This window comes from Saccopteryx bilineata, chromosome 5 (assembly GCF_036850765.1).
Source record: "Saccopteryx bilineata isolate mSacBil1 chromosome 5, mSacBil1_pri_phased_curated, whole genome shotgun sequence".
NCBI classification, from domain to species: Eukaryota; Metazoa; Chordata; class Mammalia; order Chiroptera; family Emballonuridae; genus Saccopteryx; species Saccopteryx bilineata.
In genome coordinates this window covers 4,454,348-4,470,203 of record NC_089494.1, presented here as the reverse complement: position 1 = coordinate 4,470,203, position 15,856 = coordinate 4,454,348, and the positions used below count along the sequence as shown (strand labels likewise).

The following is a 15,856-nucleotide window of genomic DNA, read 5'->3' as shown; positions in this document are numbered from 1 at the left end:
CCGCGGTCCACCCCGGTGCTTCCTTCCGCCGGCCCACCCGGCCGCGCTCCCGCTGCCGCCGCGCTCCCGGGGCTGGGCAGCCGGGCTGAGCGCGCGGCCCGCGGTGGCAGCACGTCGGCCCCCGCCCACCCCGCCTCGCCTCGCCTCGCCTCGCCGTGCGTTTCCATTTTAAACCGCCACCCTCCGCTCCTCGGCTGCGGCCGGAGCAGCTGTCCGCGCGGCCCAGGCCCTGGGAGTGGCGCAGGCTGCGGAGCCGCCGAACTGTGCAATAAAGGCCCGGAGATGCGAGCGGGCCCCGCGCCGTAGACAATGAAGCCGCGGGCGCCACCGCCGCCGCCCGCCCCGGGCCCTGCGCGCCGCGGCCGCACCTGTCGGCGAGACCATCCCTGCGCCTGACTGCCCGCCCTCTCGCCGCTCCGCCCACCCGCCCCGCCGGCCCATGGCTGGGCTCCTCGGGCCCGAACCCCCGCACTCGGGCCGCGCGGCGCACGGGCCGGCGGGCGCCAGTGGCGCCGTCCTCGCAGCCTGAGCGCGGCCCTCGCCGCGAGCGGGGGGCGTGGGCCCTCTTCCCGGCGCATCTGCTCGCTCCGCGTCGCCCGGCGCCCGCCCGACCGCGCGTCCCGGTCCGAGTCGCGCTGGATGCAGCGGAGCCCCGGCGGGCGGCGCGGCGGCTCTGGCCCAGGGCGACATGTACCTGCTGGACGGCAGCGGCGAGCCTGCATCTCCTCCGGCGGACGAGATGCCGCGCGGGACGCCCCCCAGAAAAACCGTCTACCGCATCTCCGTGACCATGGTCAGGAAGGATCAGCTGGCCGCCCCGGGCCCCGGCGGCCCCGACTCCCGACCCGCCCGGAGGCTCCGGTCTGCGCGCTCCCCGGACGCGCCCGGGCGGTTGCTGGAGGAGGAGGAGGCGGAGGAGGAGGAGGAGGAGGCGGCGGGCGCCGAGGACCCGGAGGGCCAGCGGCCGCGCGCCTGGGACTTCCGCACCTACCGCACCCGCAGCACCGGGCAGCTGGAACTCGGGCGGCTTCGGCCGTGCGCGCGCTGCACGGGGCCCACGGACCTAGTTGGCAGCCCCCCAGCCATGGAGCAGGAGCCCAACTCACCCGCGCCCAGCAGCCCCGATGTGGAGGGGGCCCGGACCTCGCCCCTGCGGCGGAGCCTTAGCTTTAGGCATTGGAGCGGGCCAGAGGTGCCGCGGGACCGGGCCCTGGGCCGCGGAAGGCGCCACAGCAGCTCCGGGAGCCTGGCCTGGACGCCGGGCAGCGAGGCCGCGGCCGACCCTGGGGTCGTACCGGAGCCCGCGTCACCCGCGCAACCCGCTTCGGAGAAACGCAACACCCTGGATGTAGGAGAGGTGCTGAGCAAGAACGATGCGCTTTCGGACTTGGAGCGCTGGGAACGCAGCAAGAGCAAGAACCGCACGCTGGACAACAGCGACCTGCAGCGGCTGGAGCGCGCGCGGGCCGCGGCCGCTGGCCCTGGCGCAGCCTCGGAGCACCGGCTACTGCGTTTCTTCAGCGGCATCTTCGCGCGCAGGGATGGCGCGCCAGGTGGTGGGCCCTCCCCGCGGAGCGTCGCCTCGCGGTCCCGTGGCTACTTTAGCTTGCGGCGCGCCCCAGCGGACGCGCACTCGTCCAGCGCTGAGAGCATCGATGGGTCCCCGCGCAGAGGTGAGCAGCGCGGCTGGTGTGGGAGGGCAGTGGTGGGGAACTGGCCCGGCCGCGCAGCGGGCCTGCTCCGCAGAGTGCACTGGGACTTGGGAACAGCTAAGCGACCAGTCTACAAGAGGTCATGCTGGATAAGAGCTGGGTACTGCAGTTTTCCCCCAGTAGTAATGCTGCAGCGGTCTGCACGTTCTTGAGACTGCCCCCGCTTCCAGCCGCCTGTGCTGGCGCATTTCGGGGTGTGTGACTTAAGTCCCTGTAAGCCTGTCTCGGGAGAGATCACTTTGTTAAGTGGTGCGTTTCTCCTGCCGGTGCTGACTGGAATAACCTGTGGGCTGCTTCAGGGGGCCAGGCTTTGGGCCCTGAGGCTGCCGCACCAATGGCGCGGCCCAGCGGGGAGAAGAAGCATTCGTCTGGTAGTGTCTAACTCCACCTCCAAGCTTAGTGAGTGTCCTTGTAGCCGCTACCTGCATTGGTTGGTACTGTCGGTATGTGCCCTTGGTTTCAGCAGTTTGCCTGTTCTCACCTGCTGCGCTCTTGGTGAGGACATTTACCCCAGGGATCAGGGATGTAGGTCTCTCTCCCTGTGGTCTTCCCATCAAGAGGTGTGGTAACAGCAGAGGCCGGTGGAACAGCATTTTGTTTCCTGGTCACGTGCTCCACATGTAGGCAGGGAAAGCACAGCCCACAGCCCCTCCTGAAATCTCAGACCTCTGTTCTCCTGCCTCCTGACCAGGGCTTTGCAGGGGAGGTTCCCAGGAGACGTAGTAACATTCTGGTGCAAGAATCAGGGAGCCTCTGGTAGCGTTTAGGGGGCAGGATCCTTCAGAACTTGCAAAACACAGACCCCGTCTCTGTCTGTGTCTGGGTATGGCTCTGAAGGAAGAGCCCGGGCTGGGCGGTGGAGCTTCCTGGGGTGGGACAGGGGCAGGTGGGCAGGGAGGGCTCAAGACTTGGCCTGCGTTTTCACCTCTGAAAGACCATTAGGCTGGTCACCAGAACTCTGCTGCTCGCGCACTCACTGTCCTGGAGAGAATGTCCCTTCCTCCTGGCCCTCACCTGTTACCTGCTTGCCTTGGGGTCCATTCAGACCAGCCAATGCAAAGAAATCCCTGTCCTTGCTTGAGTGTTTCAAGGTAATCTGAAGACAGATGATACCATGTTGGACTGTGCTTCCCATGACCCCGCCCCGCCCCCAGTGTTGGGCTGTGCTTCCCGTGACCCCCACCCCGCCCCGCTCCGCCCCCAGTGTGAGAGTGTTGGCGACCATGAGGTTGAGTGTGCAGCTGTGTTGGAGCCGATGTTTTCTTAGTGAGGACAGCCAGTGTAGCGTACCTGTCGCCAGGCTGGCCCTCGTTGACCTTCCTGTTTCTCTCTTCCACCTGAAAGCCATGCTGCTTTATTATTTTTCTCCTTTTTTTTTTTTTTTTTCTGGCAATTTGAAGCCAGGCACATGAATCATTGAACCATATGTGGCCACATCATCTACGTGATCAGTGTCCGTACGTCCCTGAGCCACTAGTGCCTTGAGGAGGCCTTAGTCTCTAGCTGGAGCTTGTGGACTGATGGCTTTGTCCAGAGGTCGGTGACAGTGATGTGGCCCTCACATCTCACCCCAAAGTCTTTGTTTTCCTCCTCCAATTACAGTTGCATTCGATATTTTATGTTAGTTTCACATGTGCAGCGTAGTGCTCACACAGTCCTCTAATTTACAGTGTGTCCCCCCTCGATAATTCTAGTGCCCACCTGGCCCCATACCTACTTATTCCAGTATTACTGTGACCGCATTCCTGGCTGGGCTGTACTTCACATCCCCGTGACGAGTCTGCGGACCTTGTGTTTTACCTTACCTTGGAAAACTTGGCTTGAGGAGGCACTGTGTTTGACTCCGGGCATTATCCCATCCCTCCCCACGCGCTGAAAATGTTTTAAAATTCTGTGAGTGGCTGGGTTAAAACAATTGTTCTGTATAAGGTTCCTGCTTCCGGTATTTGAATTCAGTGGGAAGTTCAGATCCGCAGCCTGTTTCTCCCTCTAATGGTAGTCTGCATCTTTGCTCTCATGTGGGCTTGGTAGAAAATAGTAATTAGCTGCTAGGGTCCTAGATGAGTGGGAGGGGGGAGGGGGGAGGGGGATGTAGAATGAAAGTGGCCCAGTGGCCCATTGTGGTTCCTGCTGCTACAAGGTAAAAGGCATTCCTTTGGGTGTCCCCTGTTGTTCAGATGAATGGGTAGTAGATTTGGAATACTAAAGGGATGAAGTTCGTTGGAACCCCCCCCCTTGGGCAGTGTAAGGTAATGAGTAATAATTCTAATACTGCTTGGTGTGTCCCTTGTGGCCAGTTCTTCTCAGGGTACAGTTACTTTGGTCTGAGACTAGGGTTGTGTAGAAAAGCTGAATGTTGATAAACTAGGTCACAGCACATAACTGCAGGACCTTTATTCTGATGTTTTAGGTAATTACAAAAAAAAATGCCACCTTTTTCACCTGCCTTTGGCTAAAATGTCTGAAATGGCATGGTTCTCAAGAATTTATGCTTGACCAGGCGGTGGCGCAGTGTATAAAGTGTCGGACTGGGACGCGGAGGACCCAGGTTCGAAACCCCGAGGTCGCTGGCTTGAGCAAGGGGTCTCTCGGTCTGATGTAGCCTCCCAGTTAAGGCACATATGAGAAAGCAATCAATGAACAACTAAGGTGTCGCAACATAGAATTGATGCTTCTCATCTCTCTCCCTTCCTGTTTGTCCCTATCTGTCTCTGTCACAAAAAAAAAAAAAAGAAAAATATTTATAAGACCACTGTCTTTACATGTAAAATGTGCATCCCCCATAGCTTTTGGGTCTTCTTTGTTTTATTATACACACTTGATTGCTATCGATAGTTTTTCAGAATTTTCAGGCCATAATTAAACGAGCTTTTGAGTTCAGGATAAAATTCTCTAAGTTAACAATCAGATGCAGTGAGGCAGGCCTTGTTTCTCTGTGAATGTCTGTCAGCTGAAGGCCCACAAGGTTTTGCCCAGAGGGTGGGACCAAGGGGGTTCAGAGGACTTAGAAAACGAGGATTTTAACCAGCTAACCCAAAGCCAGTCCCAGAATGTGGCCTGTGTGGTCGGGCAGCACCCCTGTAATCAGACACTGATAGTTTGTAGCAAAGGCTGAGATAGTCACACTCCCTCGGATACATGTTTTGCCAGCCACTAAGAATCTGTTAGGTGGTTGTGAATAAAGCTCTTGTTTTTGGCCCTTTTTTGCATTTCGGAACGACAGACCAGCTATTATGGATGGAGCGGGATTTATTATATTAGCATTACTCGTCTTCTTTACATCTTGGCTGCAATCTATTAAAATTTGAAGTTCCTTTCACGTCTAAAGGGGAATTAGAGAAGATTGTCACCGGGCAGGGTTCCCTTTTTGTTAGACTGTTTTCACTATTACATTTTTGAACTGGCTGTAGGAAGTGATTATTACGTTAAGTAGTTTAAATGGAACATGGCTTAGTCTTAGACCGTGATCTTCTGCTAAGCATTCTGGTGGCGGGATGGTTGAGAGTCTTATTTTAAAACACATAGGCTTCCATGTGATGCATCTGTGATTTTCCCGTGTTCTTAAGACATTGGGGTGGAAGGCTGGAAGCGGGAGTCCCCAGTACTTGGTAATCTCGTCTGTTCTGGCCCCCGCCCCATGCATGACAGAGGCTGCCTGGAGGGGACCCACGGCAGCTGGCTCTCTGTAAGGTTCATGACGGTTATCGAGCCCAGAACGGTGCTTCAGAGAGGCCCTGTGTCAGATCAAGAGCCGTTTCCTGTTACCTGACACACACATGTATTAGGGCACTCTGTTGACACAAGTATAATTTAATACAAAGAAAGATCAAATGAGAAATGATTAATTACACTGTAGGGTGTCACTGCCCGCATCCCAGCCAGCCTGCAGACAGCGCTGGTCGGAGCTGCGCGCTCCTGTCCTCAGGGTGTTCTGCGGCTGTCGGGGAGGATTGATTACAGCAATAAAGTGATTCATTGATAACCCCGGTGGAGGTTATTAGCTTTTTAGATTAGTAATTTACAGCTGATTTTTTGACAGCATGTTTTTTTTAATGGGTGGCTTTGTTCTTTAAGTTCTGTTTCTCTTGATTTTTGTCACTTAATTTCTGCAGCATTATAGACTATTTTATATGATTTAAAAGAATTAAAAAAAAAACAGCTTTAGCCGAAAGAAGCAGCAGCAATTCAATGAAATGAAATTACTACTGAAATAACCTTGATACATCTTAATTTTTAAACTTGATTTTTTAAAAAAATGAAACTTGTTACAGAAATGGGCTGTGGGTTTTAAACAATGTAACTCCGCTTCTCACCTGAAACGTTTTGAACTAATCACATACAGTACTTGGTCGAGAGGGATGCACTTGCTCGCTTAGGAATGAATGCTCTTGTTTTTTATGAATGACCCCAGGTAGCCGTTTAGGGCACCTCGCTTTGTTGTTGTTGTTGTTGTTGGAGGTTGAGGTGCTCATCTGAAGACAGAGCCCGGCCCGCCCATCGGCTGCGGACGGCCCCTCTGAGCGGGCACCGGAGGCGGGGGCTGTGTCCTGCCGTGTTTACTTCCTCCAGTCGGAACCCCAGTTTCTGCACAGCCCCCTGTTAGCCTCTTTCCTCCCGTCACCGCAGGAACTTTCAGAAACACATCTGCCGGAGGGTTTCTCCAGTTTCGGCACAGCCCAGAACAGCTGTCTGGTTGGCGACACAATGAACAAGTACCTTCCGTTTGGCAGTATCTGGCCCAACCGTGAAGCACCAGCACCGCTTGTTTGCTTGCTTGTTTGTTTTTGAGTTGTCTTGTTTTCTGTTGTGCTAGCAAACATTGACTGAGCTGCTCAGTTCCGGTCTCTGGCGATGGGGAGCTGTTGGGAGAGATGAGGAAGTTCTAGTGAGTCACAGCTGCACGGGACACTTAGGGGACGGGATGACTGTATTTCTCTGCACAGCACTCCCCCCTCAGGACACTAATCCCAGCGCGTTCGCGGCCGCCAGTTCTAACAGCGAGTCCCTCTTGCGCACGACGTCCCTCTTGTACCGCAGAGTGTAGCTAGGGCCCTGGGCTCGGCATGTAGACTTCTGATGAACGCCTGTGGGAGGAGTCAGTGGGAATACTGGGGGGGGCACACAAAAAAAGGCAACAGATATCCACGAGCAGGAGAAGGAGTTAATGAGGGCCTCTGGAGGGGTAACATGATTTGGGTCTTGCAGGATCTGTAGGAGTTTACCAGGTGGACTAGAGGAGATTCCTTACAAGCACACTGGTGGGGATTTCTACAGTTAACCACTAAGAAGTCATTTCTGTTGCCCAGGTCTCTACGATTAATGCCAACATCAAGCTTTAAAAAGGATGTTACGTGTCCCATAATGAGCTTCTTTAAAAAAGGAATGTTTTTTGGCGTAAGGCTTCTGTCTTCTATAGGAAATCTCTTTTTTTTCTTTCCTCTGTAATGATTTGAAACAAGTATACTAATTTAAGATGACGTCACAGTGAGTTAAATGATGGAAAGGGCGGAGGTTTTATTTATTGAGGACGGCGATCGAGACGGAGCGTGTGTAGCCAGCTGCAGTTACGTCCCCGGGTGATGAACAGATGTGGTATCGGGGCCAGCAGATCAGCACAAGGGAAGGAGAGCTGTTGTCTTTGCATCGTTTCCAGAGAAGCGCCATCTGCCCGCCGCTGCGTTGGTACTGGCTTTGTCCCCACGGGAGGCCACTGTGCTGCTGATACTGGCGTGTTCATAGGGCCAGCCTTAACGCATCCTGTTCCACCTGTTATGCGGGGGAGGGGGGCGGGGCGTCCCCATTTGTCCTGTTCTCTTTTCTCCTCCTGTGAATTTACTTAGAGACATCAGGGTAGACGTTCCCATAATTAAAAAGAAAAGGAGTGCAGACCTAGTCATTGGCTGGCTGGTTTAAATCCAAGAGTGAGTCTTGGCTCTTTGTTTTCTGGTGACCCTTGTTGCTTTCGTTTTTGTAGTCGGTTTTGAGTTCTAACATCCTGTCACGCCGGGTGGCCGCGGCCGGGCGGGTCCACACTGGATTCCAGCAGATGGCAGAGGATCTGCGGAGCCGGAAAGCGTTGGGCTATTTCCGTTTAATAGAGTCTCGCAAGGGCGGACGAGCAAACAGGCGGGGGAGATCTGTTCTCACAGCAGCAAGCGAACAAACGGCAACAAAAGTGGCTCTTCACCGTGGCGGGCAAGTCGTCCACCCTCCGCCCGACAGAAGGTCCCATTTAGTCTGTGTGTTTTATACACCGTGACACTGCTTGCTGTTTGTTGTTTGCAGATAGGAATAGGAGTCAGTATGTTGTGCAGACGTTTCAGCCCAGGGGTTGTTTCAAGGGGTCCTAGTTGGCCGCTCGTCTGACGGTCACCGTCTTCCCGACCCTGTCCCCTCCTGGTCCGCTCATCCTGACGAGGCCCCATCGTGGGTGAAGCTCAGGCAGGTGCGGCTGATAACAGTCTGCTCCTGGCCTCAGTTTTTCCCGTGTCCTGTGAGGGGGGTGAACCCTGCCTTCGAAAGTGAACCCTAAGTTCAGCACAGGAATCTGGGTGCTTGGCCTGAAATAACTTAGCATCCCTGGGGCAGGGGATGTTTCTATGCCGCAGGAGAGTTTGGTGGCCTTTTCTTTTTCTTTCAAGTCTGAAGGTCAGTAGTGGTCCGCAGAAGGAGACTTGCGTCCTCAGGGTCTGGCAGGTGAGGACCGCAGTGTTAGCCTTCCTAGGTGGCCCAGGGCAGTGGTCCCCAACCCCCGGGCCGCGGACCGGTGGGCCATTTGGTACCGGTCCACAGAGAAAGAATAAATAACTTACATTATTTCCGTTTCATTTATATTTAAGTCTGAACAATGTTTTATTTTTAAAAAATGACCAGATTCCCTCTGTTACATCCGTCTAAGATTCACTCTTGACACTTATCTCGGTCACGTGATACATTTATCTGTCCCACCCTAAAGGCCGGTCCGTGAAAATATTTTCTGACATTAAACCGGTCCGTGGCCCAAAAAAAGTTGGGGACCACTGGCCTAGGGTGACCGACACCTCTCCTGTCCAGGGATTTCATCTGCGGGCCAGCCTGCGACACGTGACTCTGATTTGTAGCAAATGCGACCGAGCGCTGTGTGTCATCTGGGGCCGGGTAAACAGGTCCTTAGATACCAAGGTAAAGTGGTTGATGAAGAACGGTCCAGATCCGTAGAGAATCTTGGTGAGTTGACCTGAACCACACCGGTGATGTTGCCCGGGAGCCAGATCTCCGATACCCGGGAAGAGGGACGGTTTCACAGTCTCCTGTTTGCGTTTGGAATTAAGGAAGGGGAAGGGGCAGATGGCGTGAAGGTGGGAGACGGCAGGGCGGTCACTGGGTTCCAGGACCGTTTACAAGGTTGTATGCTCCCCTGAGGGTGACTGGCTTCTTCCAAAGGGGTGTTAACCTGCGTGCACAGAAACCCAGGACCAGGCTTGTGTAAGGCAAAGAGGAGCCTCTTACTAAAGAAGTTACGAGTCTGGGACCACCCATGGAGACCTGCCCAGTTAGGGATTGATGGTCAGATCACCCTGGGAGGTTCCTTTCCGTAGAACCCTTTTCTTTTCCTCTACGAAACCCACTTGGCGTGTTTCCAAACTTAGACGTCCGCGATGCCTGTTGGTTTTCATTGGATGAAACACGCGGACGAAGTGGCGCTCCACTTGCTGTGCCCAGTGTTTGAAACAGAGGTGGTTGAGGTGACCGTCAGCCCTTCGGGTGGGCTTTCGCAGGAAGGGGTCTGGGATTTATTACGGTATTTGCAGACTGGAGGGAAGTCTGAGTGACGGAGTCACCGAGCCCCGGCTTTGAGGGGAAAGTGTCCCCACGGGGGGGGGCGGGGTGTCTGTGGGCTTCTCTGAGCTTCTCTGCACAGACAGGGCAGAACCTTCAGTCTAACCTCGGGGTCTGGAGCCGGTCTGGGCGTCTGCACTCTCCGTGTCCGAGTCCTCGGTGTGCCTGTTGGAGTTTTGGGGTCCTGGGTGTATATTTGGGAGTACTTTTCCTTCCGTCTCCCACCAGTTCTCCCTGGAGTCAGCGGGGGGTCCCATCAGCTCGGTCGCCTTCCACATCGCCAGCCCCCCATGCTTGAAGCACACTCCGGGACGCCCTGCCTCTCCCCCCGGTCCCTGCAGAAGCGGGCTCCTCTCGCAGGGCTCAGGTCCCTCCACACCAGACCCCCCACACTCCGGGACGCCCTGCCTCTCCCCCCCCCCCCCGGTCCCTGCAGAAGCGGGCTCCTCTCGCAGGGCTCAGGTCCCTCCGCACCAGACCCCCCACACTCCGGGACGCCCTGCCTCTCCCCCCGGTCCCTGCAGAAGCGGGCTCCTCTCGCAGGGCTCAGGTCCCTCCGCACCAGACCCCCCACACTCCGGGACGCCCTGCCTCTCCCCCCGGTCCCTGCAGAAGCGGGCTCCTCTCCCAGGGCTCAGGTCCCTCCGCACCAGACCCCCCACACCAGACCCCCCACACTCCGGGATGCCCTGCCTCTCCCCCCGGTCCCTGCAGAAGCGGGCTCCTCTCGCAGGGCTCAGGTCCCTCCGCACCAGACCCCCCACACTCCGGGATGCCCTGCCTCTCCCCCGGTCCCTGCAGAAGCGGGTTCCTCTCGCAGGGCTCAGGTCCCTCCGCACAGGCCCCAGGCTCGGCTCGGGCCTGTCCTTGGAGCATGTCCAGTTTCCGGGAGGTGCGGACGTGGGGACTGGACTCTTCCCTTACGCTGAGGCTGCCGCACCCACGTGTGCAATGGCCCCTGCCCGTTGTGACCCACACAGGGGAGCTGCTGCTGCTGCCGCCGCTGAAATGAAACTCACCCTGATGTCACCGGCCACGTTCCTCCAGAGCGCCCGGCAGCGTGCCACCTGCCACAGCCTTTTGCAGCGGAGGCAAAGAGCTTGGGAGCACTCTGGTGACAGACCGCTGGTGGGAGGACAGATGGCGTGCACGGCAGGGTGTGACCGAGGTCCCCGTGCTCCGCGCCACCTCACTGCTGTTTGAGGAGTAGACCAGTGCAGACTATTTTTAGACTGGTTTTGTTGCTGTGTTACGATACAGTGGTAACAGCCTCAGCAGCCACGCCTAGGTGACGCTCACCAGGCTGGGTGCCCGGGGAAGCATTGTGCCTGTGTCCATGTCTGGGTTCCTGCAGCGACCCTGTGCAGTAGGTTATGGCCCCATTGGACAGTAGGATGGAGCGGCCATCTGTAGAGAGATGGCTAATCGAGGTGTATAGACAGGCAGAGTTGACGGAGAGGCTCAGAGCTAAGCCCGGGGCTGCCCCCTCGGCCAGCAGCTCCCGGGGCCAGTGGCTGTGGCTGTCAGGTCACAGTCGGGATCTGCCCAGAGCCGCGCCTCCCCCGGGCCCCAGTCACGGAGGGTCTGTACCATGCCCAGACCCCCGCCTCCCCCGGGCCCCAGTCACGGAGGGTCTGTACCATGCCCAGACCCCCGCCTCCCCCCGGGCCCCAGTCACGGAGGGTCTGTACCGTGCCCAGGCCCCCGCCTCCCCCGGGCCCCAGTCACGGAGGGTCTGTACCGTGCCCAGGCCCCCGCCTCCCCCCGGGCCCCAGTCACGGAGGGTCTGTACCGTGCCCAGACCCCCGCCTCCCCCGGGCCCCAGTCACGGAGGGTCTGTACCGTGCCCAGACCCCCGCCTCCCCCCGGGCCCCAGTCACGGAGGGTCTGTACCGTGCCCAGACCCCCGCCTCCCCCGGGCCCCAGTCACGCAGGGTCTGTACCGTGCCCAGACCCCCGCCTCCCCCGGGCCCCAGTCACGCAGGGTCTGTACCGTGCCCAGGCCCCCGCCTCCCCCGGGCCCCAGTCATGGAGGGTCTGTACCGTGCCCAGGCCCCCGCCTCCCCCGGGCCCCAGTCACGGAGGGTCTGTACTGTGCCCAGGCCCCCGCCTCCCCCGGGCCCCAGTCATGGAGGGTCTGTACCGTGCCCAGGCCCCCGCCTCCCCCGGGCCCCAGTCACGGAGGGTCTGTACCGTGCCCAGACCCCCGCCTCCCCCGGGCCCCAGTCACGCAGGGTCTGTACCGTGCCCAGGCCCCCGCCTCCCCCTGGCCCCCAGTCACGGAGGGTTTGTGCCGTTTCCGCGGAGGGCCGTGGCTCCCGTTCCGAGGAGACGTGGAGCCAGGGTGCCTGTAGACTCTTCTGCATGCCCGTGCCCGTGTGTGTGCGCACACGCGTGTCGGGTCACGCCTGCGGGGATGGCTGGTGGGCGGGCCCGAGGCTGTGCCCTCCGAGCAGGTGAAGGGGCTGTGAGCACTTCTGCACCCCTCCCTGCCTGGGGGATTTGGAGCTCAGACTCAGGTCAGGGTGAATGCTTTCTGCTCCTGGACTGCATTTTGGGCTTCGGAACATTTAGTGGCGTTGCCATCATTTTTTTTTTTTTTTTTTCTTTTCATTTTTCTGAAGCTGGACTCCCGCATGCGCCCGACCGGGATCCACCCGGCACGCCCACCAGGGGCGAAGCTCTGCCCACCAGGGGGCGATGCTCTGCCCATCCTGGGCGTCGCCATGTTGCGACCAGAGCCACTCTAGCGCCTGGGGCAGAGGCCACAGAGCCATCCCCAGCGCCCGGGCCATCTTTGCTCCAATGGAGCCTTGGCTGCAGGAGGGGAAGAGAGAGACAGAGAGGAAAGCGCGGCGGAGGGGTGGAGAAGCAAATGGGCGCTTCTCCTGTGTGCCCTGGCCGGGAATCGAACCCGGGTCCTCCGCACGCTAGGCCGACGCTCTACCGCTGAGCCAACCGGCCAGGGCCATCATTTTTTAAAAATGCCCCTTCTGTTTAATTTCCCTGGACTAACGTTATCTGGTGGTCACTCAATCTAAGGGCTGCATCTGTTTGATGAAAATGATCCTTTAATAAACGTGCGGGTGACTGGGGGCGTCGGCCCTCTCCCTCCTCACTGGTCTCTGTGTGCTGTTGACACAAGGCCCTTCTCCCTGGACGCCCCTGGGTCCGAAGGTGGTGCTCTTATCTCTCCCTCCTCCGGGGCGGGCCCTTACTGCCCGCTCACGCTCGGGGCTAGAGCAGTGGCCTCGGTTTTACTGTTGGGAGGACGCATTTTTTAAAACAAGTAACCCTGGAAAGCTTGACCTGAGGGGGACTTTGACCCTCCTCACCCACCTCCTCCCCGCCCCACCCCTTTCTGAAGGTGAAGGCAGCACCTCCCTCCCGGTCAGCTCGCTGGCCTGGCCCTGACGCTTACACGTGTCACAGGCAGAGCTGACTCGGACCATTGTCCGAGTGAACCGTTTGATGTTGTCCACGTGAACCGTTTAGACGCAGGTTTTAGTTTCAGATGAAAGTGGGAACCAAGAAGAAAAGTGGTTTATTCTCAGCCCTGCGCTAGGAGGGGGGGCAGCGCGGACTCGGCCCCCCCCCCCCAGCTGGGAGCTGAGCTTGGCTGGGCAGCCCTCCCCCCGGGGCAGACCCGAGTCGGCTGGGGGCAGGGGCTCTGGCCTCCACGTTCTCTTGCTCTGGCTGGACCTTGGAGGGAAGCGAGACCTGGGAGGGAACGACTGGGCCTTTTTCCTCTGCTCCCGATGTCTCCCCACGTCAGCCCCGTCTTGTATTGGTGTCGAGAAGTCCAAATCAGTGGTTTTATTTTCAGAGTTCTAAATCCGGCCGTGCAAACACATGGAGTCTGGGCCTGAGGGCTTGGCACGGATTCCCGGCTGCTATTTTAAACGTGCCAGCAGCCGCGCGGAAGGCTCTCCCGGTCTGTCTCCGATGAGGCTGTGAGCCTGGGATCGGGGAGCCCTGGGCTGGGGGTTGTTGACTAGAAAACCCTGCCCCTCCCTCCAGATTGTATTCCTCAGGCTGGCGGGGCCTCTCGGAGGGACCCCAGCTCTGCCGCGGTGCCGTGTGTGGGGACGACCTTTCCTGCCACAGCATCTGTGTGGATGGACACAGTCCATCCAGAGAGGGCCAGGTGCGTGCCCGTGACGTACTCGGGTGGGGATGTCCGCACAGCTCCGCTGCAGAGAGCAGACGTGAACGTAACAGCTTCCCTGTCTGTTTACCACCCTGACTTAAAGATCATCCTTTGCTGCGACGGGCCAGGCCATGTCCATTCGAGGCCCCGAGCAGTGACCAGTCTGTGACCGGCCTTGATCCATCCTCTTATCCTCCTCCCCCGCCATACAGCGATGCCGGACCTCGGATCGTCAGAGAACCATGGTCATTTGTGGGTGTGACCACACACAGCAAGGTCACGTGTCGTTAGGGACAGTGTGGTGGGCAGCTGTGCGTCTCCTAGTGAAATGACAGACGTGAGATTTATAGGCACCGGTGAGGCGCTCCCCCCCGGCCCCCAGGTGAGGCGCCGAGGGACGACTCACCTACCTGTGGCTGCGGGTTCCGCTCTGCAGAGGCCTCAGGGGAACAGGGCAGCTGGGGGCCTCTTGGTCTTGAGACCTGCGTCTCCCTTCCCTTCCTTCTTTGTCCTCAGTGTGGCCTCTGTCCTGTTGCCCCTGTTCACTCCCTGGGACACCGTTCCCTGGACGTGAGGCCAGGACCAAACCCAGGAGAGGGAGAGGGAGAGGGAGGGGGATGGGTCCACATTTGTCTGTTGGCTCAGCAGCCCCGCTGCCCAGCCCGTGATTAGATTTGCTGGGCGTGATGAGCTCCCGGGCGGTGTTCTGATCACGTGACACAGCCACAGAGTGGGCCGGGGCCCCGCAAGGTTACTGCCCGTTTCCTGTGCACGGGCTGCAGGCTGCAGGCTTCCTTGTGGGAAGGAGAAATTGTTCCGGCTGACTTCAAAGATGAGCCCTGCCCCCCGCCCTACAAAGAGAAACAGCCCAATGATTTTTTTCTTCTCTGCTCTTATCTGCATTAAAGTCCAGGGCTTATTTTAGCCGAAGGCCGTTGTGAGGCGGTGTGAGGGACCCAGGGTCTCCGCATGTCCATCTCGGTCGTCCCGAGCCCACTGCATTGGGAGCGGCTGGAGCCACCCCGACCAGCGGCTGCTGCTGGCCTGCACGGAAGGGTGTCTCTGTCTAGGATGTGAGAGCCAGGAGGGACCAGCTTGTACAGATGAAAGGATTGGGGTCTCGAGAGACAGAATGGCACATCCAGTTGAGCCGAGGGTTTGTGGCAGGCACACCCACCTCCAGCTCGGGGGCGTGTAGGTCACTAACCGTCTAGTGTTCCACCTTCCCCCGTGGCTCCGGGATGGAGCGATGACTGGTGATGGTGACAGGCGCTACAGCGGGCTCTCTGCCCTTTGCCCTGCTGTGGGCGAGAGTGACCCTGGGCCCCGAGGACCACGCTGCCTCCACTCCCCTGCCAGCCTCTTTGTCCGTTGTCTTGGTCGACACTCCGGGGCAGTGGGAACGAGTTCATTCCGATTGCTTGTGATGTAGTCGTTCTTCTGGAGTCACCGTCCCCTCTTGTCAAGCCGTCTCTCACGGCGAACGTTAACTGCACCGTGCATTAACAAACATGACGGCCTCTTTACGGGTCCTTCTGGGAGCCATGCCGTCAGGTCCGATTACGTCCGTCACGGGCCGGACAGCAGCTCAGCGGAGGAGCGGGAGAGAGCTAAGCCCCCTCTCTCCTGCTTCCGCCAGTGTTTATTTTCACCAGGAGAGGTTTTCTTGCTCAGTTGAGCTTCTGTCTCAACGTGCACAAATAAGGAGCTGCTGCCTCCCGCCGGCATCGAGCTGCCCTGTAGAAACGACCTCTTCCTGCTCTGCGTCCACTCCGACCTCCGGAGGGAAAACAGCAGTCTCCTTCTCTGTCCCCGTGATGGCTGTGAATTTAACTAATCGAGTTTATTTTCTCTGGCAATTTCTGACTCATACCTATTCATAAAATGACCTTATGTCAACATTCTTACCTTCAGAAACTTGGCAGTTTCATTTGAGGTGTGTTAAAATGTTTTAAAGGATCCCTAAAGTCTGTGTACCGTTTTCAAACTTATACCATGTCACATTCTGACTTTGATGTTAGGTGACAACAGTCTTTTTCTTCTTAGATTCTGCCAGAGCGGCTCTGGCTGGTTGGCTCAGTGGTAGAGTGTCAACCTTGTGTGTGGAAGTCCTGGGTTCAAATCTTGGTCAGGGCACACAAGAGAAGTGACCAACTGCTTCTCTACCCCTTCCCCA

The 15,856-nt window shown here is 58.0% G+C and overlaps 1 protein-coding gene across 8 annotated transcripts in view; it reads left to right on the top strand.

The window, feature by feature from the left end:
* Positions 1-15,856, top strand: part of AGAP1 (ArfGAP with GTPase domain, ankyrin repeat and PH domain 1) — a 520,801-nt gene that overhangs the window by 148,726 nt on the left and 356,219 nt on the right. For 2 of the 8 annotated variants that reach the window (XM_066233630.1, XM_066233629.1), the window contains exon 1: positions 122-1,673. The exons of 3 other annotated variants lie outside the window; for them this stretch is intronic. In XM_066233630.1, coding sequence (XP_066089727.1) covers positions 689-1,673 — 985 coding nt within the window. In that variant the 5' untranslated portion in view covers positions 122-688. Of the gene's footprint in view, positions 1-121; positions 1,674-15,856 lie in introns of those variants that run through there. 3 more of the 8 variants (XM_066233633.1, XM_066233632.1, XM_066233631.1) reach the window with 2 other exon arrangements.